Source organism: Rosa chinensis, chromosome 1 (assembly GCF_002994745.2).
Source record: "Rosa chinensis cultivar Old Blush chromosome 1, RchiOBHm-V2, whole genome shotgun sequence".
NCBI lineage: Eukaryota > Viridiplantae > Streptophyta > Magnoliopsida > Rosales > Rosaceae > Rosa > Rosa chinensis.
Window position 1 is genome coordinate 32,461,870 of NC_037088.1, and position 23,568 is coordinate 32,485,437.

At 37.6% G+C, this 23,568-nt stretch overlaps 3 protein-coding genes across 8 annotated transcripts; all 3 read left to right on the top strand.

Moving 5' to 3' along the window:
• Positions 1 to 1,807: 1,807 nt before the first annotated feature.
• On the top strand, positions 1,808 to 8,217 carry LOC112195869 (phosphopantothenate--cysteine ligase 2). Of its 4 annotated transcripts, XM_040516161.1 has the most exons (11): positions 1,808 to 1,949; positions 4,685 to 4,844; positions 4,970 to 5,093; positions 5,172 to 5,216; positions 5,325 to 5,410; positions 6,179 to 6,231; positions 6,387 to 6,446; positions 6,559 to 6,660; positions 6,920 to 7,039; positions 7,552 to 7,812; positions 7,920 to 8,217. In XM_040516161.1, the coding sequence occupies exons 2-10, from the start codon at positions 4,697 to 4,699 to the stop codon at positions 7,798 to 7,800; spliced, it is 987 nt and encodes a 328-aa protein (XP_040372095.1). In that variant the 5' UTR covers positions 1,808 to 1,949; positions 4,685 to 4,696; the 3' UTR covers positions 7,801 to 7,812; positions 7,920 to 8,217. The 4 variants fall into 4 exon arrangements, with proteins under 4 accessions (XP_040372095.1, XP_024191867.1, XP_040372089.1 ...); XM_024336099.2 differs by having other exon boundaries at positions 7,552 to 8,217; XM_040516155.1 differs by lacking the exon at positions 1,808 to 1,949 and adding an exon at positions 4,191 to 4,332 and having other exon boundaries at positions 7,552 to 8,217.
• LOC112195855 (putative pentatricopeptide repeat-containing protein At3g49142) lies at positions 1,810 to 4,248 on the top strand. Of its 2 annotated transcripts, none has more exons than XM_024336089.2 (2): positions 1,810 to 1,949; positions 2,141 to 4,248. In XM_024336089.2, exon 2 carries the CDS (start codon positions 2,183 to 2,185, stop codon positions 4,208 to 4,210), a length of 2,028 nt encoding a protein of 675 aa, XP_024191857.1. In that variant the 5' UTR covers positions 1,810 to 1,949; positions 2,141 to 2,182; the 3' UTR covers positions 4,211 to 4,248. The 2 variants fall into 2 exon arrangements, with proteins under 2 accessions (XP_024191857.1, XP_040372079.1); XM_040516145.1 differs by having other exon boundaries at positions 1,824 to 1,949; positions 2,123 to 4,248.
• LOC112195879 (phosphopantothenate--cysteine ligase 2) lies at positions 4,219 to 22,168 on the top strand. Of its 2 annotated transcripts, XM_040516147.1 has the most exons (13): positions 17,048 to 17,070; positions 17,277 to 17,325; positions 17,714 to 17,821; positions 18,330 to 18,428; positions 18,959 to 19,118; positions 19,250 to 19,373; positions 19,452 to 19,505; positions 19,615 to 19,700; positions 20,480 to 20,532; positions 20,708 to 20,767; positions 20,879 to 20,980; positions 21,249 to 21,368; positions 21,820 to 22,168. In XM_040516147.1, the coding sequence occupies exons 1-13, from the start codon at positions 17,057 to 17,059 to the stop codon at positions 21,871 to 21,873; spliced, it is 1,083 nt and encodes a 360-aa protein (XP_040372081.1). In that variant the 5' UTR covers positions 17,048 to 17,056; the 3' UTR covers positions 21,874 to 22,168. The 2 variants fall into 2 exon arrangements, with proteins under 2 accessions (XP_024191878.2, XP_040372081.1); XM_024336110.2 differs by lacking the exons at positions 17,048 to 17,070; positions 17,277 to 17,325; positions 17,714 to 17,821; positions 18,330 to 18,428 and adding exons at positions 4,219 to 4,315; positions 18,589 to 18,753 and having other exon boundaries at positions 21,820 to 22,167.
• Positions 22,169 to 23,568: the final 1,400 nt, after the last annotated feature.

Sequence of the window (23,568 nt, forward strand, 5' to 3'; positions counted from 1 at the left end):
CCACTCTATTGGAACGCAGATTTCTATGGATTCTACAATTTTAGTAATATGAAAAAATTAAGTCATGTTCTTTTTGATCGAATAAAGGCTGAAGGCTAGTATGAGTTATAAAATTATAACTGAAGAAGTTTAAAGAAAAGTTCCTTATAAAACCATGGAAGCGCACTAGTTGATCCTTAAGCCTCAAGTTTTCCCTTGTAGATACGCTGCTTTAATTCGTACATAAATTTTAAATGTTCAGTGGTATAAATTTATACTTGAACACTCTCATCAATTTTGAGAAGACCGAATAGTGATATCTTGAATTTTATGTAATGATTTGGGGATAATCAGACGATTTTAACAAGAAGATATCCTCATGTAAAGGTTGGAATTCATCCCCTTTCTAGTTTTTTTTATTTTTATATTTTTATTTTATAAAATAAATAGAGGATTAGGCGATATTAGCTCCTCTGCAACAGCCGATTTGGGGTGTCAAGCACCCTCCCACATCCCCGAAGGAAAGGGGGCCATCATAACCGGGAACCCACCGCCCATCCGTCCATTTAATTTTATTAAAAAATAAAGGATAAAAGAAAAAATACAAAGAGGAAAGGGGGACCAAACCAAAACCTTTCCGAGAAAGAGCAATAATAGAAGAAAAAAGAAAACTCCTCCAAAAGAGAGAGTAAAAAGAAATCAAACTGTGTGCAGCTGTGATTATTATGTAGAAACAGTCCGTGCAATAAAACATTACTTGCGGCGAATATGTGAAGCGGCAGAAGCATCACGTAACAACAACCCGTGAATCTCCATTGGAGGAAATAAGAACCAAGAAAGAGATGGATAAGCTAAACCCAAGTTGGCGAGACCATCAGCAGCCGCATTACCCTCCCTGAGAACATGAGAGCAACAAAGTTGCATTACCCGAAGACGAGCTAGGCAATTACTCCAAGGGATTCACATAGGCCAAGGAGGGACAAAGGTTGATGACACGAGACAATTGACAACGCTAGTAGAATCACTCTCCAACCACAAATGATGCCAGCCATGCAGATATGCAAATTCAACCCCAATAATGACCGCCATCAACTCCGAATAGAAAGCATTGCCAATACCCAACCTACCACAATAACCCCCAATATAACAACCATTTTCTCCCCTGAAAATTCCACCACAAGCAGCTGGACCCGGATTGCCTTTGGCAAGACCATCAGTATTGAGTAGTTCTTACTTCTTAATGCAATTATTTTACTTAAAAAGCATGACAATCTTGCTATATCTCTTTATATTGCAATCCTGCTTCTGCTTACAGTCAGTTGTGTTAGGTACATCCACAAGAAAGAAGCCATAGAAATCACTCGGTGACCTTATCGGAAAAATCATCCGAGACCTGAAAATCAACATCGTCATCTCGATCATTATTGTTAGTTCAGGTCGCACGATGAGATCTAGGTATCTCATCAAGTTGCACATCATCGATCATTTTGATCTCTTCGTGTTACTTGGCATAATTAAGTAGTCCTTGTCCCAAAAAAGTCTTTGACACTATTTTCTTGTCAAAAAAGTGATCATGTTGTTAGGGCCGAGTTCAAGTCACACGATGAGATTCATGTCTCTTATATTCATGTTGCACACAATCAATCTCATCGTGCGACCCTTTTTGACACTATTTTTGACACAATCGACAATCACAAGACCAAATGGGGCAGGGGCACATCTGCCCCAATGGTAGGTCCAAGATAACAAAATATAGACTTGTCTACATGGGATTATACGCTCTAATAACCTACATATCTGATTTTCTAAAGCCGGTTGGGAAATACGACCGTTTTCTCCATCTCGGTTAATCTCCATTCTCGGTTTCTCACAGCTTCAGACTCAATAACCCCTCTCTCTTTCTCTTCACACAGTTGGGTTGGGACCGTGTTCACCGCTGCTGTGGTTGGCATCCTCTGCAACTCAAAAAGGTGATTGTTCTTGAATGCAGTGCAGTCTCTTATTTCTATTTGATTGATGATAGTCTTGGTACGAGAAATCTTGTTTACTACCTCAAACTGTTGCCTTCTAAGTGCTATCACAATCAAATGTCTTGTCAGTCTTATGGGTTCTTTTTCTTTTTTCTGTTAACTGGTGTTATCAATCAATTGGGGATTTATAGGTTCAAGAGCTAAACCCTGTTTCCAGATAAACTCTCCAATACATGAAAGCCATTACTCCCCTTTTTCGCCGTTTTTCGAAAGCCAAAGAATCACAAGCTTTGATATCATTAATTGGATGTTCCACTCAAGACCCAACTATTGCAAAACAAGTATTTGGTAAATTATTGGATCAATACCCAGGTAGCATTACATTGAGGAAACTCTATGCAAGCTTTATTGTCAATGAGAATCTCCACGGCGACGCTTCACTAGGTGTCAAGTTCATGAGAGCTTATGCTGCTTGCGGTGAACCCAGAATGGCACGCTGTATATTTGATCGAATTCATGATAAGAATGTCATATTTTGTAATGTCATGATCAGAAGCTATGTGAATAACCGTTTGTACCATGATGCTCTTGTTTTGTACAAAACAATGTCTGCCATTGGGTTTGATCCTGATAACTATACGTACCCTTGTGTCCTCAAGGCTTGTTCTGGGTCGGATAATTTGTGGGTGGGATTGCAAATTCATGTTGCTGTTGTGAAAGTTGGGCTTGATCGGAATTTGTTTATTGGGAATGGTCTGATTGCCATGTATGGGAAATGCAGTTGTTTAGTGGAGGCTCGCCGCATTTTCGATGAGATGCCATGTAGAGATGTGGTTTCGTGTAATTCTATGGTGGCTGGGTATGCACAAAATGAACGGTTCAATGATGCCCTAGATGTTTGTAGGAAAATGAAGACATTGGGGCTTCAACCAGATGCTGGTACCATGGCTAGCCTATTCCCAGCTGTGACCAACACTTCATCTGAGAATGTTTCGTATGTTAAGGAAATGTTTATGAAATTGGCTAAACAGAGTTTGGTTTCGTGGAATGTGATGATAGCAGTGTATGTGAATAATTCGATGCCTGGTGAAGCAGTTGACCTTTTCTTACAGATGGAGGAGAGTGGAATAGAACCTGATGCAGTCACAATTGCAAGTGTTCTTCCCGCTTGTGGGGATCTTTCTGCTCTGTTGCTAGGGAAGCGGATTCATGAATATGTTGAGAGAAAGAGACTTGGGCCAAATTTGTTATTGGAGAATGCATTGATTGACATGTATGCTAAGTGTGGATGTTTACAAGATGCAAGAGAAGTCTTTGATGCGTTGACATTTCAGGATGTTGTCTCATGGACTTCCATGATGTCTGCATATGGTAGGAGTGGACAAGGTCATGACGCTGTGGCACTTTTTGTGAAAATGCGTGACTCAGGTGTGGTTCCTGATTCAATTGCATTTGTATCAGTTCTTGCGGCTTGCAGCCATGCGGGATTGTTGGAGGAAGGACAATATTACTTTAAATTGATGACTGAGGAGTACGGGATTGATCCTAGGATAGAGCACTGTGCTTGTTTTGTAGATCTGTTGGGGCGTGCTGGAAGAGTGGATGAGGCTTATAGTTTTGTCAAACAGATGGCACTGGAGCCTAATGAAAGAGTATGGGGTGCTCTACTTAGTGCTTGCCGAGTATACTCTAACATGAGTGTAGGACTTTTAGCCGCTGATCGCCTTTTTCAATTGGCTCCAGAGGAATCGGGTTATTATGTTTTGTTATCAAACATCTATGCAAAAGCTGGTAAATGGAAAGATGTCACCGCAGTCCGGTCAGTGATGAAGAGTAGAGGAATCAAGAAAATACCGGGTGTCAGCAATGTTGAACTCAAAGACCAGGTTCACACTTTTCTTGCTGGTGACAGATCACATCCTCAGTCTAAAGTGATATATGAAGAATTAGATATATTGGTAGGGAAAATGAAGGAGTTAGGTTATGTCCCTGAGACCGATTCTGCTCTTCATGACGTGGAGGAGGAGGAGAAGGAATGCCATCTTGCAGTTCACAGTGAGAAGCTGGCAATTGTGTTTGCCATTCTGAATACTGAGCGAGGGGCAGTGATCAGAATTACCAAAAATCTTCGTGTTTGTAGTGATTGCCATATTGCTGCTAAGCTAATCTCTAAAATAGCTGAACGTGAAATTGTTGTCAGGGATACTAATCGTTTCCACCATTTTAAGGATGGCATATGTTCTTGCGGGGACTATTGGTGAGTCTCCACCCAGAACGCACAGTATGATGCCATATATACTTGGGACTTCCTTGAAGTGTTCGTGTGAGAAAATTGATCAGTAGTTTGTGATAGATCCAAATGAATGGCTATCTGCGGTGACTGGTAAGCAATCACTTTGCTCACTGGGAAAAGTGGTATATAAATAGTTTCAATGAAATTCTGGGTTTCTCAAATCTCGCTAGCGGATAACGTACTTTTCGTGCGACATATATGGGTGTGATTACGTTGGCTTTGATCCAAGTTATGTTGATGAGTATTTTGCAAGGCTGTAAGTGGGCACTTTTCTTCGACATATATTAGGGTTCACTTTGCTCATTTATCTAAATGAATATGATTTTCAATCGTTGTACTCCTACATAGAGATGGTTAAGTTTATTCGATTATAATTATAGCTTCTGCACTAGTGAAAGTGTATAAAGTTGGAAATTTTAGTGAGTAATTCTTTTGGCTGCAGGCAAATTTCAAAATGGCTCTAACAAATGGATTGGAAATTCCTAAAGAAGTGCTGGATGCAGAAATCAAATCCTTTTTTGACTCAGCTCCTCCTTTAAAGAACAAAGATGATGTCAGTGAAAAACTTGAGGCATTTGTTAAAAAGAATTCGCAGCCTTCTGGCACGTTCACTTTTTTTTCACTATTTTAATGTTTTCCAATTCTATTAAACTTTAGTTCCCTTTCCCTTCGTTTTCCAGGTTTTGAAAATAAGGTTCTATTGGTTTTTGATTAACATATATTGTAGGAAATGGAGGAGCTAAGAGGGTGGTTTGTGTAACCTCTGGTGGTACCACAGTTCCTCTGGAGCAACGATGTGTTCACTACATTGACAACTTCAGCTCAGGTCACAGAGGAGCAGCTTCCACAGAGTATACCACCTTAAAATCACTGAATAGGCCATATTTAATATATATGATATTGATAAGAGTTGTCTGATAATATTACAGGTACTTTTTGAAGGCAGGCTATGCTGTTATCTTTCTTTATCGGAGGTAATAATGATTTATATCACCTTATATATGATCTATTCGTTTCAACAATTTTAAATGGTATAAAACAAATCGTATTTTTATAATTTGTTATGTGCAAATGTTATGCAGGGGCACTTGCCAACCATATAGCAGATCTCTTCCCGATGATCCGTTACTTAAATGTCTGGAAATTGTGGACGAGTCAAACATTCAAGGTCTGTATTTACTGTAATGCTATGGTTATATATGTTCTCTTCTTATACTTGGGATATGAATACACATTATTAGTCAAACGCTAATTTATGTTTCCAGCTCTTCAAGTTTGGATATGACAAAATAATACATGGTTTTGTGACATAGCACTTATACTATATAATTGCAGAAAACCTCTAACTTGAGAAAGACCATCCATGCCATAATAAAATGAGACCTTTGTGCAAATGGGTACACAATTACACCACTCAGAAACTTAATTTTCATGGCCTAATTAACAGAAACAATTTCCTGAAGTAATGAAGCTTTTCACTCAATGACAGCTCAACACTTTTCAGGATAACTGTATTTATTAACAATTGGTTCCACCACATCCAGGTTCAATTTCCTTGAGTAGCTTACTAGAGATTTAATTTGTATGCACCGGTATATGTTTTGTATAGTGCTAAGTCATAAATACTGGTATATGGATGAGGATGTCAGTTTTTGGAAGGACGGTGGAGTGTTATGATCCTAAAGGTTGAGTTAAACTATTCAGTTAGCCTTACAATGCTTGACTATCTGGGTTATTGTTTTAGTTACTCATCTAGTTTTTGGGACACAGGAGGAGTCTTTTCTTTTCTTGCCGCCTTGTGATGTCAAAGTCAATCTGACTAGTAATACTATATAACCCTGTGATGATTATCCTGTGATATGAATTATAACTACATGTCATGAATATGTAAAAACAGTTCCTGCTTAGATGACAGAACTTTGTTTCATATTCACAGTACACCAGTCCCATTCACAAGCAGTGAGGAGTGCTATCACTAAGACTCATGCTGTATGGACCCCTTTTACTTTTCTTGCATTGAGTAATTTCTTTACGTAGTTGTCCATATATTGACTTTTTTCTCCTCTTGGCATATAATGCAATAATAGAATAGTAGCACGATGTGAGAACAAATCCTAAATGGTTATTTATTTATTTTATTGTAGGCAGTAGCAGATGGCCTATTGCTGAAACTTCCCTTTACAACAATATTTGAGTATCTCCAGGTTAGCTTTAGAGGCTACCTCAAAAGCTGCCTGCATTACTTTACATTATGTTAAGTGGCTGGTAGTTTTAGATATCTTCTGGCTTGACTAATTGGTCTTTGCATATGAGCAGATGTTGCAGATGGTTGCATTTACAATGCGAAGTATTGGACCACATGCCATGCTATATCTTGCAGCAGCAGTATCTGACTTTTACGTCCCTTGGAAGAGCATGGTAATGATTACCAACTGCTTTTTGTTTATGTGCTTTTCAATGTGTTTCATGGCTGCATTATACACCTCAAGAGGTAGATCACATAACCCATCCCTTTGACCTCAGTATTCCTTAAATAGTTTGCAGCGGCAAAATATGTAATCCTTGGAAGTTTCATAGCATGTCTTTATAGAGTGATATTTAATGATACCATTTGAATAGCATATTATTTCATGTGTCCTTCTCATTTTCTTTAGGACAAAAAACAATGCTTATGCAGGCAGCTCACAAAATTCAGTCAGGGTCTGGTCCATTGGATATGCGACTTGTTCAGGTGCCAAAGATGCTCTTAGTGCTGAGGAAAGACTGGTCCCCCATGGCCTTCTGCATATCATTCAAGGTTAGACACAAAGCTTCTGCTTTTCTTCTAGTCACTAATTCTATCCATCACAGTTTTATCTTTCAACGAGTTCTGATTACTGTAAGTGGATGAAAAATTATTTTCCTTACTAGTATCCAGATGAGTTTTGAGTGTCGCTGAATAACCTGATGATGACTTCAATACTTTGTTGGGGGAGTATCATTTATTAGAGTTCTTACCTCAGTATTTCAGACTTCCATTTGTTGTATTCTCAGTTGGGGAAATAGGAAAAGTTGGGTAGGTTTAGACAGGAAATAGTTTTCCATTATGGTTTGTGTCTCAAAGAAAGTGGACCTATATGCATCACTCCACTTGTTACGATGCAATTGTATATCTACTACAAAATGTCAGACTCGTTTACTTTCTTTAATGTATTAGTGTTTAATTTTTGTTTTCCACAAGAGTTTGAGGGTTAATTGCCATGCTTAATTGTCTTAACGTGATGCAGTATTATTTCTTGGTGACTAAAAACCTTTGACATGTCTGAACAGCTAGAAACAGATTCAAAGATCCTGTTAGAGAAGGCTGATATGTCTCTTAGGAAGTACAAGATGCATATGGTAGTAGCCAATGAGCTTTTAAGCCGAGACGAAGAGGTCGTAGTTGTCACCAGCAATGAAAAGATTTCAGTTCGCAGAAACAAGCCTCTGGGTGTTGATGATGTGGAGAGCGCCCTTATTGAGCTTCTTGTGGAGAGGCATTCAGCTTATGTTGAGAATTCTGATTATGATCAAGACTGATTTCGTATGAAGGTACAACAAGATTGTTCCCTTTTCTGGCTAGGATTGCCTATTAATTTGTGGTCTATGTCAGCGGTGAAATGTTGTTTTTAGCTCATTACTTCTACTTTGCTTTATAGAGGAAGATTATGAGGCAAAATTTGCTGTTGACAGCAATCAGATCTTTGTACACCATATCACACAATGGAGCCGATAAGGAAAATATTATTTCTCTGGCATGATGGAACTGTAAAGTTCCAGAGAACACAGCTCAAGTCTTATTGTCTGCTTAGAAGAGATTTCAGAAACAATTTGGCTCAAAAAACTCCATTTATCATTGCTACTCAACCGGCTATGAAAGCGGTTTGATCTCTATAGGAGCTCTATGTTTTGAATATCACGTTTTCATCCCTATTTCACATGATTGAATCCCCTATAGAATAGACCGGTTGGAAGACTTGGGAATTGAGCTTCAACAAACATGGTGGCGACAAAACTTTTCATTCTTGTTTTCTTCAATACCTTATTCATACTATTGAGATCTGACACGAAATCGAAATAATCCTCGACAAAGAAAAATACCTTTTTGTTTAAGTAAATATGATTCAAGAGAGATTGATGAGAGAATTGTATATTCAATATTGAGAATAGGAGCCCCGTATATATAGGGATTACAAAGTACATGCTCTAATGGTACAAGGAAAACTATTCCGAATAGGACTAGAGATTCTAGAACATTCTCTCATATTACAAACGTGAAACTAATCCTAGTTTGATTAGGCACACAAAGCTGATTTCCTTCAACACTCCCCCTTGTGCCGCCCAAACTTGATGGTGACGCTTCATCCGTTGCCTTGTTAAAAACTTTGCTCGAGTGAAAAACCCTGTGGGATAAAAATAAACTGGAAGAGGAGAAAAGAGTACAACACGTCCTTAATTCTTCAAGACCGAACATGTAGACATCATAACTCCCCCTGATGTCGATATCTCCCACTACAAAAAAAAATTGCAATGGCCACAGCGCAATGCCGTCGCAAAAGAGCATTGGCGACGGCTCTGTGACGGCAATGCTTCCGAGCCTATTTTACCTGTAATAATTGTATTACTCAATTTAGGAGCAGCAACTACAGATTGCAATTTCATGTTACTCTATGAACCTTCTTCACTCTTATATGTATCACAATGTAGAGGCAATCACTCAATCAGGCAACACACCAGAATAACTGAATTTCACCCCAGTCGCTTTCCTCAACTCCCAAGGCCTTCCAAACAGCCGGAGAGGCATCAACGATGTTGTGAGAGCATGGAGGCTAGTAATCATGAACAGGATCACAACCCATTGTGGAGTCATTCTCATCAACAGCCTTGGCATTCACACTCCTTCCATTACCATGTATGGTAAAGTAGTGTGGACAACTCTTCCTATTGTTGAGCCACCCGGTGGACAATGCCACGACCGCCGTGTTATCCGAGTGGAATTTGTTTTCACATTCAGACGGTCCACCACCATCACCACCTTTCTCCAACCTGTTGATAATCAAGGTTGCTTTTGTACGCTTGGACCCGGAGGCGAGCACTTGTAAGTGGTGTAGAGCTTGCCTTTTTTGCAGCAGTCAGACTGGTTCTCAGGGTTACTTGTTTCGGAGGAGGCCTTTTACCTACTATTTTGCCACTTGGATTGCAGGTTAGTGCTTCAATGGTCAAACAGTTTGTTACAAGAATGATAAAGATGAAGAGAAAAGCACCTGAAGAACAAAGTGGAACTTCATGTTCTTTGTACTCTTGGCTTTTGGGTTTAGGTTGGTTTGAAGAAGTTGGATCCTAAGTAGGCTATATACGGAGATCATGGAACAGATAGCTAGCTGGTTTTTAATATAAAATTACTTGATTTATCTCCAGAATGATCATACTGTCCGTTAAAGATACGGCTTGGTAATATTGCTGATAAGTATACTGTCAAATTGTGCAGTAAGCTTCCATATACATACAATCTGATTGTCTGCATACAGCTCATTATATCACCAAATACAAAGAACCATTTTTGTACTCAATACTGCAGCTGTGTAAGATTAGCTTGGTTGATTAATACTAGAAAATTCCTTAATACAAGAGAAACTAACTGAAGATTCACTAATGGTATATTACTCCAAAGATCCTTTAGAATATTAAGACTGGCCTCTGACCTAATTAGAGATGCAGAGTCAGGAGCCTATTGAAGTTTAACATGCATGATATATATTCTTGTTTGGAAATTCTGATTGCTAATACCAATTCTTGAACATTAATGTATACTTTTCCCCATATGATAAAATCTAGCTAGTCAGTAAATTTGGACTCAATTGACATGACAATTTCACGATTTTGATTGTACTAGCAGGAAAAGTTAAAACAGCTAGCCAATCGATCCTTTCTGACAATTCCGCTATGGCTGATTGTGTATTAAAAAATGTCTAACTAAAATGTGTTTAAATCATCGAAGATGTCCATAGTTCTTCTAGTTTTGTTTTCATCTGAAGGTGTCCCTGTTTTTTCAGAAAACTAGAAAAGTGTCTTCTTATTGTTATGTCGGTCATGTAATTACAAGGTAAAAATTGGCCATGGCCCATGGGAATGTTGGGGGCGATTTCATTTGACCGATGTATGAAACCCCTCAAGTTTCCTTTAAAAAAAATAAGTAGTCAATTTTATTTGATGAAAAACTTTCAGTAGAAATAACGACTTGGTCGTATTAAACTTCAACTTTCGCTATGGCCAATAGATGGAGGTCAAACACGAGTTCAAGTAATTTAGAATTTTAACTAGTATTTGAGATTATTCTACAAATACTTGATGCAATGAGAACTACGTAAGTCTAGGACTTAGGAGGATATATCTCCTAAAAAATTTGCAATGCCTGTGGACCTGGACTGACTATATACTTTTGTTTCTACTGCTATATAGATTTGCTAGTAGAGAAAATATTGATGTGGATGCTAACAATACATTGTGAGTGTCAACACAGGTAAGGATTAATCAACACAGAACGCATGATAGGCATGGATTTACAGATAGTAAGATAACATTTGAATCTTAAATTGATGGTATGTACAATATATTGAATTTAAAAATAGTGCAATTTTGGTTTTTATTTTCTTGAATGCAATTTTGTCATTCTACAAGCATCGGAAGGAAATTTTGGTGGAAAATTGATATGCAAAGTCACAAACTCACACTACTAAGCTCGACCACGACAAGTGTATGTTGATGTTGATCTTTATAAGAACTAGAATCATTCTCTCATGTGGATCAAAAAGTTCACATGACTCTAACAAATTAGGTCCTTCGGATATTGAACAATTGATATTCTTCTTTAACGTCTAGTCGATCTTACACAGGCTAGCTAGCTAAGATGAATTAACAAGCATGACTACAAATGAGGCAATGTGGGTTACCAGAAAATGCATTCAGTACATATAACTGTACCCTGACATAACTATACCATCACTGCATGGAAGGAGTGGTTGCATTTGGGTAAGAATTAGGACGATTGTAGGTGATGTAGGAGCTGCATGTCAAAGTTTTGAAATAAATTGGAGATTGCTGAGAAAAAATTAAGCTAGCATAGGATAAAAAAATTAAAGGAAGTCAAAAAGTGAATGTATGACGAGGGCGCATGCCAGGTCGCATGATGACCATGTAGGAGTATCTTGATCCGTGGGGTTGCACTTTGCAAGGTGCAACTGATGCAACCCCGATACCATTTGCTAAATTCATGTTTGATTTGCTACCCACCCATTGAGGATGGGGTTTCCTACTAACCCGAGGGAGGGCATGCGCAGCAGTGCTCACCGAAGTGACCTACAAATCAAGACCCCGACATCTCTCCTGGCATGGTTAGACAACCAATCCACTTTAATGCCCCGCTTAGTTACAAACCCACGCTACTGGGATCGGCAATAACTTAGGCAAGTGCAGTCCTTTTAAGCTGCCGTTTATTTATGTTTTATTTGATGTGGGATTATAACAAAGTATAAAATATTTTCTTCTCCATTGGAATGCAGATTTATGTGGATTCTACATTATTAGTGATATTAAAAATTAATTCATGATGTTTTTGATCGAATGAAGGCTGAAGGCTGGTATGAGTTATAAAATTATAACTGAAGAAATTCGAAGAAAAGTTCCTTATAATTAAAACAATGGAAGCACACTGGTTGATCCTTAAGCCTCAAGTTTCCCCTTGTGTAGATAAGCTGCTTTAATTCGTACATAGATTTTAAATGTCTAGTGGTATAAATTTAAACCCAAACCCTGTCATTAATTTAATTTGAGAAGACCGAATTGTGATATCTTGAATTCAATGTAGTGATTGAATTTATACTGCAGCTGCGTAAGATTGGCTTGGTTGATTAATACTAGAAGATTCTTAATACAAGAGAAACAAACTAAAGATTCGATCACTAGTGATCTCCAAAGATCCTTTAGAATATTAAGACTGGCCTCTAAACTAATTAGAGAGCAAAGTCAGGAGCCTATTGAAGTTTAACTTGCATGATATTTTTGTTTGGAAATTCTGATGGCTAATTCTTGAACAGTAATGTATACTTTTTTCCCAGATGATAATATCTTACTTCAGTAGTTAGTAAATTTGGATCCAATTAACATGACAATTTCACGATTCTGATTCTACTAGCTGTAAAAGTTAAAAATGTCAATCGATCCTTTCTGACAATTCCGCTACGGCTGATTGTGTACTAAAAAATGTCTAACTAAAATGTGTTTAAATCATAGAAAATGTCCACTGTTCTTCTAGTTTTGTTTTCATCTGAAGGTGTCCCCTGTTTTATTAGAAGTGTCTTCTTATTGTTCCGCTGGTCCTGTAATTACAAAGTGAAAATTGGTCATGGGAATGTTGAGGACGATTTCATATGATCGATGTATGAAACACCTCAAGTTTCCTTCTAAGAAAATAAGTAGTCAATTTTAATTGATGATAAGCTTAACCTATGTTAAGTTGCAGTAGAAATATCGACCTTGGTTGGTCGTGCTCGACTTCCACTTTCACTATGGCCAATAGATGGAGGTCAAATCATGAGTTCAAGCAGGCTAAGAACAATTAATATTAAGCTACCATAGGAAAAAAAAAATGAAAGAAGTCAAAAAGTGAATGTATGACGAGGGCCTATGCCAGGTCGCACGATGAGATGCATGAGTATCTTGATCCGTGGGGTGGAACTGGTATTGAGGATGGGGTTTCCTACTAACCCGAGGGTGGGCGTGCATTTACAAACACAAATCAAGACCCCGGCACCTCTCCTGGCATGGTTAGGCAATGAATTCACTTTAATGCCCTGCTTAGTTACAAACCCACGCTATTGGGCTCGGCACTAAATTAGGCAAGTGTAGTTCTTTTAAGCCGCCGTTTATCCATGTTTTATTTGATGTGGGATTGTACCAAAATAAAATATTTTCTTCTCCATTGGAACGCAGATTTCTATGGATTCTACAATTTTGGTGATATGAAAAATTAAGTCATGGTGTTTTTGATCGAATGAAGGCTGAAGGTTGGTGTGAGTTATAAAATTATCAACAAAATAAGTTTGAAGAAAAGTTCCTTATAACACCTTGGAAGCACTGGTTGATCCTTAAGCCTCAAGTTTCCCCTCGTAGAGAAGCTGCTTTAATTCGTACACAGATTTTAAACGTCTAGTGTTATAAGTTTATACCCGAACCCCTCTGATCATCAATTTTGAGAAGATTGAATAGTTGTATCTTGAATTCTATGCAATGATTTGGGGATAATCAGATGACTTTAACAACAAGGTATTTTCATGTAAGGGTTGGAATTCGTCCCCTTTCTAGTTCTTAATGCAATTGTTTTACTTAAAGCATGACAATCTTGCTATATCTCTTTGTATTGCAATCCTGCTTCTGCTTACTGTCAGTTGTGTTAGGTACCTCCAGAAGGAAGAAGACACAAGTTGTCATACATTAAGCTCTCTTTGTTTTGCTTAGGCATTTTGAAATCTTTCTTGACACGGGAGTGTATGAGGCTTTTCTTTGATGGAGGCCATGGAGTGTGGCGACGACAAGATCGGCATCAGAAACCGGTTGATTGATGGAGGCCAGAGAGTCAGCGATGGACTTTGCTTGTTGGAGATATGCATCAACAGTTTGGGTGCCCTTGTTGAGATCAAAAAGCTGAAGCTTGAGACTTGTGGCACTGGCAGCAGACCTCTGAGCAAAATGGCTAGACAAACAGTCCCAGATGGATTTGGAAGTGTCGAATCCAACGGTAAGACGAGCTATGTTTTCAGTTAAGGAGGTATTGAGAATGCTCACAATTTGTTGATCAACGGTAACCCATTTGTCATGCTCAGGGTTGGAAATAGTCGTAGCCGGAGAAGCGGTGGTGGCAGGAGTGGGGATGATGGTGGGTGGCTCTGGAATGGTGCCATCCACATAGCCCCAAAGATTGGCACCACGGAGGTAAGGTTTGATCTGTCGGAGCCACACTAAGTAATTGGTTTCAGTAAGTTTGATGAACTGGGAAGTGTTTTGGGTGGGGGTAGAGGGGTTGGAAGAGGAAGAAGGAGCCATGGATGACAGGAAAGAAGACAGAGAAGGAAGAAAATACAGGTGAGGATCCGAAACCTAATCTGATACCATGAAGAAATTGATTTTCATTGTCTTGTGCAATTGCACTCTTTACAATATATAGCAATATACATGATTACATTTACAGAAAGCATTCAATTGTAATTACAACAATATTAAGCTGCTCAATCCTAGCCTTGTAACTGATGCTAGACTCTAGCCATAACAGATCCTTGACAACAACAATATCAAGCTGGAGATAAGTCAATTAATGGAGGAGTTTTGGTTGTTGTAACTGAAGCTTGATTTGAGGAAGAGATATGCAAAGAATCTGTGGTTCTAACAGGCTGCACTACCGAAGGAGTTCCAACTACTCACATTAATCACTCAAGTTGAAGGCCCTAAACCATAGTCTTCTAGTCCGTTTGAGCTGGAGTTGGATAGTGGAGAATTGATTAGCTTGTCTTCTGTTGTTGGCTTCTTTTGCTTGCTTCTAGGAGTCTTTTAGTTTTCCATCTAGTGTTTACCAGTTCTCCTCAATTAATAGTCTTGAGAAGAGTAACCCGTGCTTGGAAGGTTGTTCGAAGAGTCCATTTATTTTTAGGAGTCCTGTGTACTGGAGAAGACAGTTTTGGGGAATCAATCAGTTAAAGAGTTTCCTAGAGAAGCTTTTCTCCTGCTCTGTATCTCTTTGGACAAGTCCATCGAGTGGTGAGTTTGTTACTTGAATCCTTTGGCAAACACTATAGGTGGTGAATTCTCTGTATAATAGGGTGTTGGCTTGGAAAGGGGTTTCAGTTTTATTTCATTCTGCTGTTGTTACTAGAATCCTTAGGCAAACACTATAGGTGGTAAATTCTTTGTATCTTAGGGTGTTGGCTTGGAAAGGGGTTTCAGTTTTATTTCATTCTGCTGATCTGGTATCATTTCGAGTTTTGAGCAGGCCAATTCCGAGAAGCAGAATGGAAAATATCACAGAGATGTGCAATGCTTTAGTCGGATTTCACTGCGTTCCTAATGCACTTGGGATAGAGCTTTTCAAGGATGGGACTGTTTAAGGATCTTTTCAGTTGATGATCACTTTTGTGATGATGAAAATTAAGTCATGGTGTTTTTGATCGAATGAAGGTTGGTAGGACTTAGGGAGTTACAATTTTGATACATCTTTAAGTAAAGAAGTTTTAAGAAAAGTTCCTTATAAACTCATGGAAGCACTGGTAACTGGTTGATCCTTAAACCTCAAGTTTCCCCTTGTAGATAAGCTGCTTTGATTTGTAAATAGATTTTAATGCCCAGTGGTCTAAATTTATACCTGAACGCCCCTCATCAATTTTGAAAAGATCGAATAGTAATATCTTGAATTCTATGTAACGATTTGGTGATAATCAGATGATTTAAAAACAAGATAGTTCTTAATGCATTTATTTTGCTTAAAGGCATGACAATCCTGCTATATCTTGTAATAGTTGTTCGTAATGCATTCCTGCTTCTGCTTAGTCTCAGTTGTATTAGGTATGTCCAGAAGGAAGATGCCATAAGTTGTCATACATTAAGCTCTCTATGTTTTGCGTAGGCATTTCAAAATCTTTCAAGTTTTGAGCAGGCCAATTCCGAGAAGCAGAATGGAAAAGATCACAGAGATGTGCAATGCTTTAGTAAGATTTTCCTGCTTTCCTAATGCACTTGGGAAGTTGGGATAGAGCTTTTTAAGGACGGGACTGTTTAAGGACCTTTTCAATTGATAATCACTTTCACTGCTATTGTTTAGTTCTATATTTGCAGCTGTATTAAGTGATCTTAGTTGATTAGTACACTAGAAAATCCTTCAGAATCTGAAGATGGGTCATAAAATCTTGGATTCGAAAAGATGCAGAATGAGCCTAACCAAGCTTGATATGATACTTCAAAACTGCTTGGAAATTCAGATTGTCAATAAAATAACAATTTTTCTGAACCTATTGGTTCATTATTCTTTCCCTGATACCAAGCATATACCATGCTCGTACGATCAAGGATTTGGGAAGAGTCTGTATATTTCATAAAAAAACTTTTATTACTCTATCTCCAATGATCGAGAGATAGCTACTTGCATGTTCTAGGTCTTGGAGAAATATTCCAATTCGGACATTGATATTAAAACAGGTTTGCAATCCGTGCACAGGTTTGCTTATGTTTTGTTATTGAAAGCTTTTTATTTTAAGTACCATTCTTCTGGCAAAAGCAGCAAGTGATTTGTTTTCGGATTTTTCATAACAAATTTGCCCTGAGATTTTGAATGCACTGTGATTTTTGCAGTATAGATGAGCAGGTAGCAAAGGATATACAGCTAATTGATTCCATTACTTTTCGTTCAGTGCATATGTATTCTAATTCCTTTCAGCTTTTTGGCCCCTAGCCTATTTATTATGCAATATATACTAGTCACTAGATATAGGACCTCAATGATGTCTTTTCTTATTAAGGTTGATTCCAAATTGGATTTTAACACATCATGAGGCCGCCTTGACCATCCTATCTTCTGCTTTTACAATTTCTCTATTGCCTCTTGGTACAAAAATATATTTATCCTATCTTCGACTAGGGGGAATGCATACTGAGAGATAGAGAAAGGGGGAGTCTATAAATTAGGGAGTAGAAACCAACTGCAGAACAAACTCTTCTAAAATCCTTGGTTTTTCATTCAGAAGTCAGAACAATAACAATGGTGGTAAAGGTGTATGACCACTCCTATGCTTCTCCTAAACGTGTGTTAGTGTGCCTTGTTGAAAAGGAGATCGAGTTTGAAACTTCCCCATTGATCTCTTCAAGCAAGAACATAAAGATCCTGAATTCCTCAAATTACAAATGATAGATAATCTAATCTGTAATCTGTTTATTTACTTGTTGGTTGATCGTTTGCATTGTCTTCTCTTGACATGTAGCCTTTTGGATCGGTTCCTGTTATTCAAGAGGGAGATTATACTTTATATGGTATCTACTTTTAATTTTCAAATGAGCTTTCATATACTGCTCTGCTTTCTTGTTATTGTTTAACTATAATGCTATGTATGCTTAATATACTTATTTAAATATGTGGTTTAGATGGAGTGACGCCATTTATTTCCATTATTCATTAAGTTTCTGCATGCCTCCTGAATTTGCAAAAGTTTGGTCATTATCTACAACAGGAAATATTTTTCCAAAAAAAAAAAAAGATATTTTGTTATTTTCCAAATGCCTTAAGTCCATTATATAGTTGGTGACAAATGCTCCTGTAATTTTGAGTTGTTACTGTAAACCTTTTGTATTATAGTTCCCCTACTTGCATTAATATTTTCTTTTTCTCTTTGTGATTATAATTTCTCCCTTTTGCATATAGCATGCTTACAACCCAGATGAGGAGTATGCAGAGGTAGAATCCAGATTGCGTTCACATTTGGAATCTTTTCTAGAAACTGCAAGATCATTCAATATGATTTACACCAAGGTCTGACCTGCTTTTCCTTAATATGTTGCCTTTTGACATTCAGCTGTTTTGGTTTTTCTTGTTATCTCTTACTATATGTTGTACCAAACTGAAGGATTATGGCATATTTGTTACTTAAAATTTGTATTTTCTTTCATGATGTTGAACTTTATACTCTTTAGTGGACTCCATATTCACATAGTATGTATGAGCTTATTTAGGCTTTAAACAATCCTTTTTGTCAAAACCTGCTGGGTTTTTTTGTTTTTGTTTTGCTTAGGTGGTGTTTTGTCTATAGCATCACCTCAGTTATTTCCTTTCACTGAAACTACATGTGTGGAAGTTTATCTAATTATATTTAGTGTGGCTATACTAACTTATAGTTTGATGCCCTATAATCTATCAAAGATGGAGGTAAAGAAGCTCTTCGATAACATTAATAGCTCAGAGTAAGTGATGGTTATCTAGACATAAATGTATTAAAAGCACTAGCAAATATAACTTCATTTTATGTGCATATTATCTGCAGGGTTATGCATATATACTCAAGCAGCCTGGAATACCTTCCGTTTCCTATGACCACTTCTATGATTCGGGTGATTTCATTCATGATCAGATTGTGAAACTGGTACAGCATTGCAGCTAGCTAGTTCCTTTATTAACTTGTGTCTAGTAGAAATTCTTCATTCATTAAGCATTTGGACTTGTCTGCAGATTCAGATTAGTAGATATGAGCTATTTTGAACGTATGCTCTATGATTAGGTTTGACAATAGGCAGTGTGGTTAGACTATTTGCGGTGACTGGTAAGCAATCACTTTGCTCACTGGGAAAAACAGTATATAAATAGTTTTGATGATAATCTGGGTTCCTCAATTTTCGCTAGCAGATAACTTTACTTTTCGTCTGACATATATGGGTGCGATTACATTGGCTCTGATCCAAGTTATGTTGATGAGTATTTTGCAAGGCTGTAAGTGGGCACTTTTGTTTGACATATATTAGGGTTCACTTTGCTCATTCATCTAAATGAATATGATTTTCAATCGTTGTACTCCTACAGAGAGATGGTTAAGTTTATTCAATTATAATTATAGCTTCTGCACTAGTGAAAGTGTATAAAGTTGGAAATTTTAGTGAGCAAGTCTTTTGGCTGCAGGAAAATTTCAAAATGGCTCTAACAAATGGGTTGGAAATTCCTAAAGAAGTGCTAGAAGCAGAAATCAAATCCTTTTTTGACTCGGCTCCTCCTTTAAAGAACAGAGATGATGTCAGTGAAAAACTTGAGGCATTTGTTAAAAAGAATTCGCAGCCTTCTGGCACGTTCACTTTTTTTTTTCACTATTTTAATATTTTTCAATTTTATTAAACTTTAGTTCCCTTTCCCTTCCTTTTCCAGGTTTGAAAAATAAGGTTGTATTGGTTTTTGATTGATTAACATATATTGTAGGAAATGGTGGAGCTAGGAGGGTGGTTTGTGTAACCTCTGGTGGTACCACGGTTCCTCTGGAGCAACGATGTGTTCGCTACATTGACAACTTCAGCTCAGGTCACAGAGGAGCAGCTTCCACAGAGTATACCACCTTAAAATCACTGAATAGGCCATATTTAATATATATGATTTTGATAAGAGTTGTCTGATAATATTACAGGTACTTTTTGTCAGTTTTGAAGGCAGGCTATGCTGTTATCTTTCTTTATCGGAGGTAATAATGGTTTATATCACCTTATATATGTATCTATTTGTTTCAACAATTTTAAATGGTATAAAACAAATCTTATTTTTATAATTTGTTATCTGCAAATGTTATGCAGGGGAACTTGCCAGCCATATTGCAGATCTCTTCCCGATGATCCGTTACTTAAATGTCTGGAAATTGTGGACGAGTCAAACATTCAAGGTCTGTACTTACTGTAATGCTATGGTTATATATGTTCTCTTCTTATACTTGGGATAGAAATACACATTATTAGTCAAACGCTAATTTATGTTTCCAGCTCGTCAAGTTTGGGTATGACAAAATGATACATGGTTTTGTGACATAGCAATTATACTATATAATTGCAGAAAACCTCTAACTTGAGAAAGACCATCGCTTGCCATTATAAAATGAGACCTTTGTGCAGATGGGTACACAATTACATCACTTAGAAACTTAATTTTCATGGCCTAATTAACAGAAACAATTTCCTGAAGTAATGGAGCTTTTCACTCATTGACAGCTCAACACTTTTCAGGAGTACTGTGTATTTATTATTAACAATTGGTTCCACCACATCCAGGTTCAATTTCCTTGAGTAGCCTACTAGAGATTCAATTTGTATGCACCGGTATATGTTTTGCATAGTGCCAAGTCATAAATACTGGTATATGGATGAGGGTGTCAATTTTTGGAAGGATGGTGGAGTGTTATGATCCTAAAGGTTGAGTTAAACTATTCGAGTCGGCCTTACAATGCCTGGCTATCTGAGTTATTGTTTTAAGTGCTGATCTAGTTTTTGGGACACAGGAGGAGTCTTTTCCTTTTCTTGCTGCTTTCTTGTGATGTCAAAGTCGATCTGACTAGTAATACTATATAACCATGTGATGATTATCTTATGATATGAGTTATAACTACATGTCATGAATATGTAAAAACAGTTCCTGCTTAGATGACAGAACTTTGTTTCATATTCACAGTACACCAGTCCCATTCACAAGCAGTGGGGAGTGCTATCACGAAGACTCATGCTGTATGGACCACTTGTATTTTTCTTGCATTGAGTAATTTCTTTACATAGTTGTCCATATATTGACTTTTTTCTCCTCTTGGCATATAATGCAATAGCAGAATAGTAGCACAATGTGACAATGAATCCTAAATGGTTATTTATTTATTTATTTATTTATTTATTTATTTTATTGTAGGCAGTGGAAGACGGCCTCTTGCTGAAACTTCCCTTTACAATAATATTTGAGTATCTCCAGGTTAGCTTTAGAGGCTACCTCAAAGCTGCCTGCATTACTTTATATTATGTTAAGCGGCTGGTAGTTTTAGATGTCTTCTGGCTTGACTAATTGGTCTTTGCATATGAGCAGTTGTTGCAGATGGTTGCGTTTACAATGCGAAGGATTGGACCACATGCCATGCTATATCTTGCAGTAGCAGTATCTGACTTCTACGTCCCTTGGAAGAGCATGGTAATGATTACTAACTGCTTTTTGTTTATGTGCTTTTCACTGTGTTTCATGCCTGCATTATAAACCTCAAGAGGTAGACCACATAACCCATCCCTTTGACCTTAGTATTCCTTAAATAGTTTGCAGTGGCAAAATATGTAATCCTTGGAAGTTTCATAGCATGTCTTTATAGAGTGATATCAGTGATTTGTAATGATGCCATTTGGATAGAATATTATTTCATATGTCCTTCTCATTTTCTTTAAGACAAAAAACAATGGTTATGCAGGCAGAGCACAAAATTCAGTCAGGGTCTGGTCCATTGGATATGCGACTTGTTCAGGTGCCAAAGATGCTCTTAGTGCTGAGGAAAGACTGGGCCCCCATGGCCTTCTGCATATCATTCAAGGTTAGACACGAACCTTCTGCTTTTCTTCTAGTCACTAATCCTATCCATCAGAGTTTTATCCTTCTACGAGTTCTGATTACTGTATGTGGCTGAATAACCTGATAATGACTTCAATAGTTTGTTGGGGGAGTATCATTTATTAGAGTTCTCACCTCAATTTGTCATATTCTCAGTTGGGGAAATAGGAAAAGTTGGGTGGGTTTAGACAGGAAATAGTTTTCCATTATGGCTTGTGTCTCAAAGAAAGTGGACCTATATGTCTCACTCGACTTGTTACGATGCAATTGTATATCTACTACAAAATGTCAGACTCCACTCTCCTTAATGCATTAGTGTTTAATTTTTGTTTCCCACAAAGTTTTGAGGGTTAATTGCCCCTGCTTAATTGTTCCAACTAACATGATGCAGTATTATTTCTTGGTGACTAAAAACATTTGACATGCCTGAACAGCTAGAAACAGATTCAAAGATCCTGTTAGAGAAGGCTGATATGGCTCTTAGATGAACTTGAAGACTTGGGAGGAGTGCTTGTTCACCCGGTCTAACATGAACTTCTCGGGGTGGCCTTTCTGACCCGAAGAGACGAACTCGTAGGTCTCTCCTATCACCGGGTAGCCGACGTTACCCGGCGGGAGGTTGTTGCTGGTGAACTGGGATCTGTGCCTGTAGAAAAGCACCAAGAGAGAGATTGCCAGAAAGGAAACAAAGCCCAAGAGGAGGGTGATGGGTTGGAAATAATATTGCTCCATCACCATGGTTTTGAGAGCTGAGGAGGATCTTTGGAGTTTGTTTGAATGGTTCATAGGGATCCAGTGAATGTGAGACGCATTGTATCATTGAGCTTATATGCAATTATATATGCCATACTGATCGAGTTCAAAGCTCCGAGCGAAGCTAGGCTGGGTGATCGACGTGCTAAGTCTCTTTTTTTTTTTTTTTTTTTTTTTTTAATAAGTGGCACTATCAAAGCCTTTTTAAATAAGGAATGGCAGTATCAAAGTCAAACTAAGTTGGCGATAAGATATGTGCCATCGGAGCTCCCAATAATACGGAGAAGATAATATTAATTGAAGTGTGGAGTTGAACGTACTATCTGGGATTATATTTTTTTTTACGTAGTTTACTATATTCCTGTGCAATTAAAATCTGGAATACTTAATTATTCAAATAAGAACCAAATTTAGTGATTAACGTTGTTGAAGAACTTATTACTTAAATGACGATGGTGTTTCTTAACTACCGTTATGAGTTGTTTTTTTTTTTTTTTTTTGAGAAGAGAAAAAACAAATTAAACGTACATAATTGAAATAAGTCATGTAATCTAACTAAGATGTCGCTCATCTTTAGAAATTAGAAGCATTGACCTTCGAATCTTCAACTATTGATTAAGGCACTTGAGGAAGGTTGAGGAAGATGTTGATGCAGCAAGGATTCTTGGCTTTGGATTAGAGGTCGGAGGAATAGTAAAGTGCTTTTGCATGATTTGCCCTTCTTTGACAGTTTTATCAGATTCTTGTCTATAATTTTGTCCTCTTCTATGATTGTATCCATGATTTCATGGCTATGGCGGGTCATCTTCACTGTGGAGGACTCTGGAGGTGTTCTATCAAAATAAAAAATTTAATTGTTGATTTTTATTTTAAATGAAAAAGAACAAATTAGGAAGACATGCAAGAAATTATTAGGATTAATATAATGATGTGGCACATGCCACCTCATTTGGTATAGGTTTTTTGTATAACATTTTGGGATATTAAGTATTTTCCTAATGTAAAATTACTTTAAAAGCTTTTTGTTTGGTAGTGTCAATTATGATAAAAAGAAAAGACTCGTTGGTGGTTAAGTAAAACTGTAAAACACAAGTTGAATATTTCACAGCACTGAGCAGTCTAGGTATAAAAATGCCAAATTAAGTAGTCAAGGAAGTGAACATTGAGGTCAGAGTGACATCGAATCCTATTCGATCATTCTGAGATAATTGTATTTCTCTTCTCACTTGTGGAGTCTTTATATACTCATATTGACAGGACCCGCCCCGGATTTCACCTTGAAATCCAAAGTAGCCCTGCGGGGCCCACCTTAGAAGAAATTCTGCCAAAAATTTGGCGGAACTCCCTCTAAAAGTGGACTACCCAAAAACCTGTAGAAAGACATTTACACTTCTAAAATAATCCATCCTTATTCTTTTGGAGCCACCCTG

Bases quoted from the DNA above. Each gene is read 5' to 3' on its own strand.
- LOC112195879 (XM_040516147.1), top strand. The intron at 18,429-18,958 runs GTACAGCATTGC...TTTTGGCTGCAG, and splicing joins ATGATCAGATTGTGAAACTG to GAAAATTTCAAAATGGCTCT. The intron at 19,506-19,614 runs GTAATAATGGTT...AATGTTATGCAG, and splicing joins GTTATCTTTCTTTATCGGAG to GGGAACTTGCCAGCCATATT.
- LOC112195869 (XM_024336099.2), top strand. From the start codon at position 4,697: ATGGCTCTAACAAATGGATTGGAAATTCCTAAAGAAGTGCTGGATGCA. The intron at 5,217-5,324 runs GTAATAATGATT...AATGTTATGCAG, and splicing joins GTTATCTTTCTTTATCGGAG to GGGCACTTGCCAACCATATA. The intron at 6,232-6,386 runs GTATGGACCCCT...ATTTTATTGTAG, and splicing joins CTATCACTAAGACTCATGCT to GCAGTAGCAGATGGCCTATT.
- LOC112195855 (XM_024336089.2), top strand. From the start codon at position 2,183: ATGAAAGCCATTACTCCCCTTTTTCGCCGTTTTTCGAAAGCCAAAGAA.